This window comes from Polypterus senegalus, chromosome 7 (assembly GCF_016835505.1).
Source record: "Polypterus senegalus isolate Bchr_013 chromosome 7, ASM1683550v1, whole genome shotgun sequence".
In the NCBI taxonomy this organism is placed as follows: domain Eukaryota; kingdom Metazoa; phylum Chordata; class Cladistia; order Polypteriformes; family Polypteridae; genus Polypterus; species Polypterus senegalus.
This window is the reverse complement of record NC_053160.1, coordinates 135,411,157-135,421,811: the sequence shown is the minus strand read 5'-3', so window position 1 is coordinate 135,421,811 and position 10,655 is coordinate 135,411,157. Positions and strand designations below refer to the sequence as shown.

The following is a 10,655-nucleotide window of genomic DNA, read 5'->3' as shown; positions in this document are numbered from 1 at the left end:
CAGCCTCTATACATCAGCACTCAGGATAGCGGAAAGGTCTTCTCGATTCATGATTAGCTATACTAAAGCCTGACTCATTTGGAACAAACATCTTACCAACTTGAGAAATAATCATTTTAGGAAATACATATAAATTTTAAACGTTCATGTATTTTGTCTTTGTTATTGATGTTATGAAAGGAGAACGAAGGAAGGAGAAAAAGAGTGAATATATTGAGTCAGGCGTCTACCAGGGCAGACAGTCACGGGGGGGGGCTTCGCATGACCTCTACAGCGCTTGAAAACAGTGAAGTGGTGGAGATTGGGTTGTATGATTGGAAGGTTTATCTCTGTACCTTTTTGAAAGTCAGATGCTTATGTGGTTGGACAAATGGAGTGCAATGTATAATGATATTATTTTTTTCCTGTGAATCGGAGGTGTCACGAATACAGAAGTCTTTATGTCCTCTGTGCAGCTGGTTATACGACTTGCGGTGTATGGTGAGACAGCCGGGACTGTGAGTCCTGCCTTCCAGCAATATGGTGCGTAAATAGATACTTAACTATTTATTATTAGTTCGAGTTCTTTTGAGAATTTTGGGTCAGTTTATTCATGTTGCCACACTTGCTTCACAGCTTATGTTACGATATGATGACCTGAATATCAACCTCAACCATAAACCAGGGTTTCTCATTTCGCACCTCAGGGTTTATCGGATTTTCAACGTTTTGTTTTGAGTGAGCTACTTTTGTTTATAGTACCTGTATTTTAACAGCTTCTCTGAATTCTCTCTGACACAATTAAGAGATGTAACATTAAGAAATAAAGGATTTAAATGGAAGATGTGAATGGATTCTTGAGCAGTACACTTTAAAGCATACTTTGCAAAGTGCTTTGTGACTGTCCTTGCTTTCTAACCACCTAAAGAAAGCTTTACCGATAATGTCACATGATAAAACCTCTTCATACTATCTTAATTGTTTTGTAAGATTACTTTTAAAAGTTAAAACGTATAGGTTGACATATGATTATGTATAACGTTACCAATTGAACTCTAAAACAGGACATATATCCACTTTACCAGAGTAGTGAATACTGTTTTATTTGGAGAATCAGTACAGGTGAATAGGGCTGTAATGCTGCCGTCAATGCACAAACTGAAATGGAACTGTATGTACTAATCAGTCCCTGCTTAACATCGGAGGATGATGTTTGTATGTTTTAAATAGTTTAGCTAATTATTTAGAATCTTTTGTAGTGAGCACCACTGCTTTGAATGTTGGGTCTACCTATTAATACTGCTAGTGGGGTAGCAAAGAGGGAAATTATCAGTTTTGCCCTTGCAATCTCTTTCTCAATTAAATATCTATGTTCATGGTTTGTTAGAAAAACTAAACAGTGTTGCGCTAATAGTCTTATATTTTTGATGCATTTGTTTTGTTTGCAGACTCTTCTGTTTTGCAGTGTATATGAATTAAATTGAATGCAACTATTTGAAGGTTGCCATTGTTTGTATTATATACAGCTGGCACGAAAGAGTTTTAAAAATTAATAAAGGGAACATGTTCAAAAATATTTTTCAGGACTTTTAAATAATTTCAGTTTTAAATAATTGGTTTTTCCTTTGACTGTTAATAAAATTGAAATCTCGCTAGAAAGATGTGTATCTTTGAAACTTAGACATTTTATTTTGGTTGGAAACCTGAAATAAGAAATTCCATTGGTCTTTTTCACCTTTCACATTTTTACCTTTCAAAGTTGCATGTTTCTTGAAAATTGTCAGTTTTCCATTCATCAGTGTGCTATTAAATGTTGTCTCTATGCTGCAGAATTCATCCAAGTGCATGTGTGTTTAAAAAAAGATGGGTATGGCCTTGATGAACAAGGAGGAAGTGGAGAATGATTGCCTGCTTTATGAGAAGGATGATACAGAAGCTCAGTTATTAATGATGTCCAATGGTTTCTCCCAACTCGTGGGCTGTTTCTATAGAAAGAGGTGACATCCAGTAGTTTTTGCATTGTGCTCATAAAGTTGCAGTATTCTCTCTCTCTGTTGTAATATACAGTGCATAGATGTCGGCATTGCACATTACAGTTTTTTTTTTTTTTTAAACCAAGCTAACTGTTTTAAAGGCTGGAAGACTTATAGTGTACACCAATATATGAGAACTGCAATTTGTAATTTTGCTGCATGAACATCACTACATTAAACAGAGCGGTTATTGGTTGCTTTTTGACTGTGCTCGGGCTGTGTTGCCCTTGTGCCTAACTATGCAAAATTGGCAAGTGGCTTGAAAGTTCCTCTCTGCAGCTGGATGCTTTTGATTTGTTAGGAAAATTAATGCAAGTAAAATAAAGTGTGTTTTTGAGACCATCCGTGTATCAAATCAAAATCAACTCCAAAATCAGTTTACAAGGTGAATATTTTTATGTGATTAATTTTTAGGTCTTTGAAAATCACGAAGTGGGCGCAAAAGTTGTGAACTTCATGAAATAAGACAAACGCCCTTCACATAAACATCCATTGGCTGTGTGCTAAGGAAACTTTTATGGGGCAGTTCAAGCTCATTGTGCCTTTATTTACTATATGCCGATTACTTTATAAGTATTATGTATACTAAAGGGTCTTTATTACTAAAGTATTTATACAGTTGTTAAAGAAATACATATTTCTTGTAGGACGTACATTAAACTACAGTCTTAGATATATTGATGCTTTTAGTATGTTAGTTTTAGTTTTGTGGTTTTAAAAATTAAACTAATGAATTTCACTGCCAATTGTTTTTTTGGAATATTTAATGCATGAAGCTCGGTTCAGTGATGCCCAATGGGCAATATATTTTAAATATTTGAATTAATTAAAAATTCTTGCTAATGCATTCTACAACCACATTCCAATCAGACTGACTTATATGCAAAATATGCTTAAGTTTCTTGCGTTATTGTCACTTGAAGTTTTTCATTATTTGCTGGTGTTTTGGTAGAAATGGGTTGTTTAAAGTTCAAATGCATAATTCATAATTGCTTTAATCTCATTGTCAAATTTATTGAAAAACTAGCAAAATACCCGCGCTTCGCAGCGGAGAAGTAGTGTGTTGAAGAAGCAATGAAAAAGAAAAGGAAACATTTTGAAAATAACGTAACATGATTGTCAATGTAATTGTTTTGTCACTGTTGTGAGTGATGAGTGTTGCTGTCATATATATATATATATATATATATATATATATAAATATATATATATACATATCTATACATATATACATATATATATATACATATCTATACATATATACATATATATATCTACATATATACACATACATATACATACACACACACACATATATATATATATATATATATATATATATATATATACATATATACATATACATACATATCTACATATATACACACACAGCTATTTCAGATCAGTGCAATACGCTGCTTGTTAAAACGGATAACTCCGCTCTTATGTGCAAGTCTGCGTGGATATTATGAACTATCGTATTTGTTCAAGTTCTATTTAAATTTTAAATAGAAGGAATTTTTATTTAGTCGACAGAAATATCTTTGGTAGGAATGGTAAAAACAGACAGGAATATTATTCGTGAATAAATCAACTCAAACCTTAAATAACTTAAAAGAACAAACATTCAAATTTCTTTACTCTTATGTAAATTTATATAAAAATAAACTTAGATTTTAAATATCCCAAAAGATTTTGCTCTCCATAAAAATATATCCTTTCAAAATTATACAAATTCAAATATGAACATGCTGCATAACAAAACCTGGAAATATAAATAAAATGTGTTCCTTTCAGCAATAACAAATCAAATCATTCAGTTGTCTTTGCTCATATGTCATTTTAGAGCTGGACGCCTGGCATCTTTTTTTGGCAACAGGTTCGTTTCTGTTTGGTGTGAGGTTCTGTGTTGTGGAGATTCTCAGGATGGATTGCAGGTGCTCATCAGTGAGGCGACTCCTGTGTGCTGTTTTGTTATTCTTTATCACTGAGAAGAGCTTCTCACACAGATATGTGCTACCAAACATGCACAAGGTTCGAGCCGCATAGACGGACTTTTTGTTCTTCAAAGTCACCAAAGCGCCGTGCAAACTCAGTGCGCCGGTTTATCAGCAAAGTGCGTGTTTGGGAACACCGTAGTGACGACTTGGTTTAACATTACTTGGCAACATGGAAAGTTGCACTGGTGCATTTGTGTCTCCCATAAAAGCAACTTCACTTGAAATCACTTTGTGATTGTGCACGGGTAAAAACGTCCGCTGAAGTGTCAGATTCTTATTTAATTCTTCTGCTTTCTGTATCTTCTGCATTGCATTCAGGTCTTTCAGCCTCACTGATGAGCACCTGCAATCCATCCTGAGAATCTCCACAACACAGAACTCCCTGATGTTTTGTCTCATAGTGCCGTCTTAGATTAAATTCTGTAATTACAGCCACATTAGCTCCACAAATGAGACACACGGGTTCAGTAAACATATACTCAGCCTCCCATCGGTTTTTAAAGGCTCTATTTTCAGAATCAACTTTTCTCTTCAGCATCGTGTGAGCTAGCTTCGCAATAACTTGCAGCATCATAAGCTAGACTTTATTAACGCGTAAGTGTTGGCAAGGCAGCTGAAGCGCTGCATTATGGGATCTGTAGTTTATTGTGTTACCAGCGCTTCATATCCCGGGCCATTAATAACAATAATACAGTATATAAAATGATCTCGCGGGCTGGATATAATTACCCGCCGGGCCGGATGTGGCCCGCGGCCTTGAGTTTGACACATATGGACTAAATAGAACTTGAAAAGATATATTTTTCAAATGTGATCGCGCAATTCAGATAGAGTTGGCGCGCACTACAGCCTGCATGCCTCAATAAGTCATCCTCCCTCGTTCTTACTTTTTTACCGTTCATCTAATGAATACACTGAGTATGGCTTTACCAAAACAATCATTGATGGCGAATAAAGTATCCATTATTCTAGTATGTAGATCGGGATATATATATATATATATATATATGTATCGCAGCGGAGAAGTAGTGTGTTAAAAAGCTAGAAAAAGAAAAGGGAACATTTTAAAAATAACGTAACATGACTGTCAATATACAGTATTTGTTTTGTGAGTGTTACTGAGTGTTGCTGTCATCAAGGATTTGATTATCATTATTTCTTTCAATCAGGTTCGTATTTGTAGGATGTGTTGTGTTCAAGTTACATTCCGTGTTTGTCAATCGTTGTAAAGATGACAGGTTTCATTCATCGATTCGTTTCTTACTGCATCAATAAACAGCTCGTCTTCTTCTTTATCTGAGACCTGACACACTGCATGCACGGGTTTTTTACACTGTCTTCCTTTAGCGGGACATTGACTTTTTCCACCGTGTGCTTTGTTTCCACAGTAGCTGCATTTATGAATATGCTTGTATGTATCAGGCGCTTCATATTTTTTGCTGCCTTTTCAATTGTGTAATTCGGTTTTGTTCAGCTCTTTGGAACTGTTGCTTTTATCTGTGCACTCGTCAGTTCCGTGAGCCTCGGTGTACATGCATCGAAGTTCCCCAGTTGTGCTGGTGCCATCTCATGCTATGTCCATGGCTGTATTTAATGTTACCTTAGTCCTGGCACTTAAAACTTTCTGCGAGAGTTTGTGCCAAACACCACGCTGACCATCTCATCTTCCTCTGCATAAGCACAGTCCTTAACCCGTGAATATTTAGTGGGAGTTTGCTATTGGATTGCCGCTGACGGACGGCCTTATATGGGCAGGCACTAAATTACAAACGCCAGCGGCAGCCTGTCTATGAACTTAATGTAAAGTGTAGGTTTACATCGTGCTTTGTTTCCGAAGTAGCAGAACTCATCAATATGGTTGTATATGTCACTCGCTCGCTTCTTATTGTTTCGCTGCCTTCTCAATTATATAATGCATGTTTTCTTCAGCGCTTTTTGGAGGTCTTCCTGATTTTCTATGTACTGCGTGATTACATGTGAGGCGTGATGATGTCACACGAAACTCCGCCCCCACGGCGTTGAAGCTCATCTCCATTACAGTAAATGGAGAAAAACTGCTTCCAGTTATGACCATTACGCGTAGAATTTCGAAATGAAACCTGCCCAACTTTTGTAAGGAAGCTGTAAGGAATGAACCTGCCAAATTTCAGCCTTACACCCACACGGGAAGTTGGAGAATTAGTGATGAGTGAGTGAGTGAGTGAGTGAGTGAGGGCTTTGCCTTTTATTAGTATAGATAACAATTATTTGAATGCTTGTATTTCAGCTTGACACCTAAATGATACTTATGGAAGGGTTAATAACAGGAGTACATCAACACCATTTTTCCATACTTCCAAATTTGCTTTTGATATCGATATTTAGTACATATTGCCATTTAAGAGTGTCTGTCTCTTGGTGCATGCTTGGTAAAGTAACATATACATGTGAGACATTAGTTTTTGATATGCAAACTTTCCACCTTGGCTTTTGGTGTGAGTAGTTTTAAATCCATAACAATATCAGGAGATGCTATTTTACAATGTAGTTTTTGTGCTAAACTGAAAAAATACTGTATATGAAAAACTGCCAGGATACATTTCTTGTGAAAACCGGGCATTTGGGAGAAAGGTGGAAAAGGATTTAAACATTATTAGATAATCTATAAATCTGTTTTTGCTTAATTGTCACAATTGTATCTTATGGCATAGTGAATTATATTTTATGTATTCTGTACAAGAGAACATTGTAATCATTGATAGCCTATTTAAAGTTTAGACTGTTTGATACAGTTCTTGGTTGTTAATGTTTTTTTTTTTTTTAGTAATGAAACTTTATTAAAGGACTTGAATTATTTAGTATTTAGTTTTGTATTTTTTTTTGTGTTTTTTGCAAACCCCAGCTAATTTTATATTTTTATTTATATGTTTAGTAGTGGTGAACACACAAGAATGTAAATTAAGCTAGTTCATATAAAAGAGCATAACTTGGAATCAGGTTGTGTTGTGATGGAAGCTGATTAAATTAAAAAGGTGCAAGGGTTACTTTTTTTGTTGACAATCCTGGAAGACAATGAATGTTTATAATGTGTGAAAATGGCTTAACTCATAGTTTAGTCAGTTTGGTCTGGTAACTTTTGTTGAAAAGATCTCATGAGAAATTCACAAGTGTGAATTTATGAATATTCCAACTCCATCGCTGACTTTTGTGACCAGCATTCCATGGCTTTAATTTCAATTTAAACTAAGATTGACTTTTTAAACGGTATTTACTTTTTTAACTTTAAAGTTTTCTAATGTTATGTTCTTTGATACACAAAACTGCTAGTTTTAATTTACAGTATATACATATGTGTTCATTATGTACATCAAGATCTTACAGAAGTTTAAATTTTAGAATAAAATAAACAATATAAGTAGAGAATTATTGTGGAATATCAAACATGACATGTTTATTGATTAGCTGTCAATGTTTTGTTTTTGAAATATTCATTAAAAGTGGGCCTTTTATGTTTGCAGAATGCAAAGTTACTTGCTATCTCTGCATGAGAATGCTTGTTATTAAAAGCATCTGTATTGATCCTTCGAATATCATGCAGACATTTAACACAGCTAAGTAAAATAGTTGCTGCCTTCTGCTGTTTGAAATTCTATGGTTTACTATCCTTGAACTATCTGGTGACTGGAAATGTGTTTCTTGATTGCTGTAGGTGCTACTGAAAATTCAGCATAAGTAGCTCATAACACCCATACAAGGTTACTGCATCGCACATCTTTCAGGGGTTTAGTAATATCTGTTAATGTATACTTTATACACAGTGAACAATTCAGTGATGTTTAAATGACTTGCATGTGATAATGACTGATTACCTATGCCATTTTTTTTTCACATGACTGCTGTAAGGAAACTTCTTCAGAACCTTGTCCCTCTGCCGTAGGTTATTCATGTTGAATCAAACCCTTGCTTGTGTGTATGTGTGTTTTTTTACTTTTGTTTTTGGAAATATATTTCATTAAACCTGTTATTAGGATGGGATGTTTATAATTGTTGTGTTTCATCTGTGGCTCAACCATTCGACAAGGCAATATAGTCAAATAATTATATACTTTTTGAATTTAGGTCTGGCAGCCTGACTCTTCATATTTAATAAGGATTATCCTTTTTGTACATCCTATTCACAGTCTCTGGATAATAAGGAAAATCATTGATTTGATTAATCCTGTTACAACTTTTCAAATTGTGGAAATGGACAGAGTACTTGTGGAATACATACTGTACAGTCCCTGACAAAAGTCTTGTCGCTTCTCTATTTTGTAGAAACTCCTGCTATTAACCTGACTTTTAATTAATCAACGGGTGTTAGAAATAGCTCATATGAAAAGCTAAAACCCTCCCAAATGATGTTTAATGCACTGAAATAAATTAGTTTCACTGAAAAAAGATTTATCATTGAATCAAGACAGAAAGGTCAAATTTGGGCAAGACAAAAGTTTTGTCACCTATACAGAAAATGAACAACTTTACTGTAAATCCAAAAATGTCAGCAAATTAAGTAGTGGCGCTGTGAGATCCAAATTTAATATCTTGTATGACTTCCATGAGCTTGAAGGACAGCTTCCATGCGGTTTGGCAAGGATTCATACAATTTATTGATGAAGTCATCAGGAATAGCAAAGAAACTTGCATGCCTCCCAGAGTTCATCAATATTCTTTGGTTTCGTCTTCCATGCTTCCTCTTTCATCCTACCCCACATATGCTCAGTGATGTTCATGTCTGGTGAATGGGCTGGCCAATCCAGGAGCATCTTGATCTTCTTCGTTTTAAGGAACTTTGATGTGGAGATGGAAGTATGCGATGGAGCAACATCCTGCTGCAGAATTTGTCCTTTTTTATGGTTGGGAATATAAGAGGTAGCTAAGATTTCTTGGTATTTTAGACTATTGATGTTGCCTTCCACCCTGCAGATCCCTCGCATACCCCCATACTGGATGTAACCCCAGACCATGATTTTGCCTCCACCAAACTTCACTGTTTTCTGGGTAAATCTCGGCTCCATGCGGGTTCCAGTAGGTCTCCTGCAATATTTGCGGTGACTGTGGTGTAATTCAACAGAAGATTAATCTGAAAAATCCACCTTCTGCCACTTTTCCAGCGTCCATCCTTTTAGCAGGCTGTGGGCCTTGGCAAATGCCACACGGTAGTGCTGGGCGATATGGAAAAATCATATATCACGATATGGATTATTTTATATCACAATAACGATATATATCGCGATATACCACCCACAATAAAGTACGTTTTCAGTTATTCTCTGAAAAGTTTGACAAAAATACCATTGCATACTTTTTTTTGCAGCTTTATTTTGAAGTGACATTTAACTGAACTGTCACAAATGAGAAAAATACATTTTAGTTTAGCAATATAAATGTATCAACTGACAACAGATGTGGTGGAGGTAGAGCTACAGTAGCCTTCACATTTTTTTTTATCCACATCATAGTTATTTAAATAGTATTATCAAAATAAACTTTATTTAAAAAAAAAAAATTAAAGTACACAACCATTTCAAGTTTCTGAGCAGAAAAGCACTCAATTATAAAAAATAAACACAAAACATTTTTCAACCTTGTAGTGCAAAGTTTGCAAACCAAAATAAAGTATCAAAAGTAAATATCAGAGTTGAACATAACACTGTTTAAGGCATTAGTCATGAATAAAAGCGCAAACATAAAAGGCTACTTTGTAAAAGTAGAAAAAATGTCTCTTTCAAATTTATAGGTTGAGTGCGAGGAAGACAAGTTGGTCAACTGTGTTTGGCTTAAGACATGACCTTTGTGTGATGATGTTCCCACTCGCACTGAAGGCCCTTTCAGATGAAGAACTAGTAGCGGGAATGCATAAGTACTTCTTGGCGAGCCTGGCCACCGATGGGAAACTCAACTCATGCTGCCTCCACCATTCCAGAGGGTCGGTCTCCGAGTCAGGCCCAGGTGCCTGAAGATACATGGAGAGCTCCAGTTCAATGGATGCTCTGCTTGGCTGGGAGTGGGTGGTACCTTGACCTGCCTTTTTGAAGTAGCTACCCAAACTCTTCTTTGTGGGATGGGGACAGGGAAGCTCTGGATTATCTTCAGCAGCTGGGGATGAAATGGAGGCTGCTTCTGTTTGTGCACTTTCAGGTGCCGCCATGTCCACCAGCTCTGCTGCAGCTCTCATTTTTATGAACTCCACCCTCTCTTCCTTCATGTAGGCTGTCTTAAACCGTGGGTCAACAAGTGTCGCCATGTCCAGAAGGTTGTTGGTGGTATGGTCATCATACTTTTCATTAAAGTACTTGAGAATGCCCACTTTTATTGCTTTTGTGAGCTCTGTATCCCCATCCTGCTGGCTGAGGATTTCGTTGTTAAAGAGGTGCAGTACCGGCTTCAGAAAAGACACGCTGACATACTTCTCCCCTGACAAAGCATCAATAAACTCGAACAGTGGACCCAGTGCTGTGTTTAAGGACTCTAGCAGCACCATGTCTTGCTAGCTTGGCACCAGGTGTCTTGCCTAAGTCAGATAGCAAGCAAAGAAAATGGGTTACTATCATGAGGTGAATCTAGGCTACAAACAAATCAGAATCCACAATGAAAAGCATCAGTGTGTAATGTCCAATGTCCA

The 10,655-nt window shown here is 36.2% G+C and overlaps 1 protein-coding gene across 1 annotated transcript in view; it reads left to right on the top strand.

Annotated features, from left to right (window-relative positions):
• The first annotated feature begins 282 nt into the window (after positions 1-282).
• The window catches only part of tmem161b (transmembrane protein 161B), a 140,858-nt gene continuing 130,485 nt past the window's right edge, over positions 283-10,655 (top strand). The window contains exon 1 of the mRNA XM_039759314.1: positions 283-522. Within this exon, the coding sequence (XP_039615248.1) occupies positions 520-522 (3 nt within the window). The 5' untranslated portion in view covers positions 283-519. The remainder of the gene's footprint in view (positions 523-10,655) is intronic.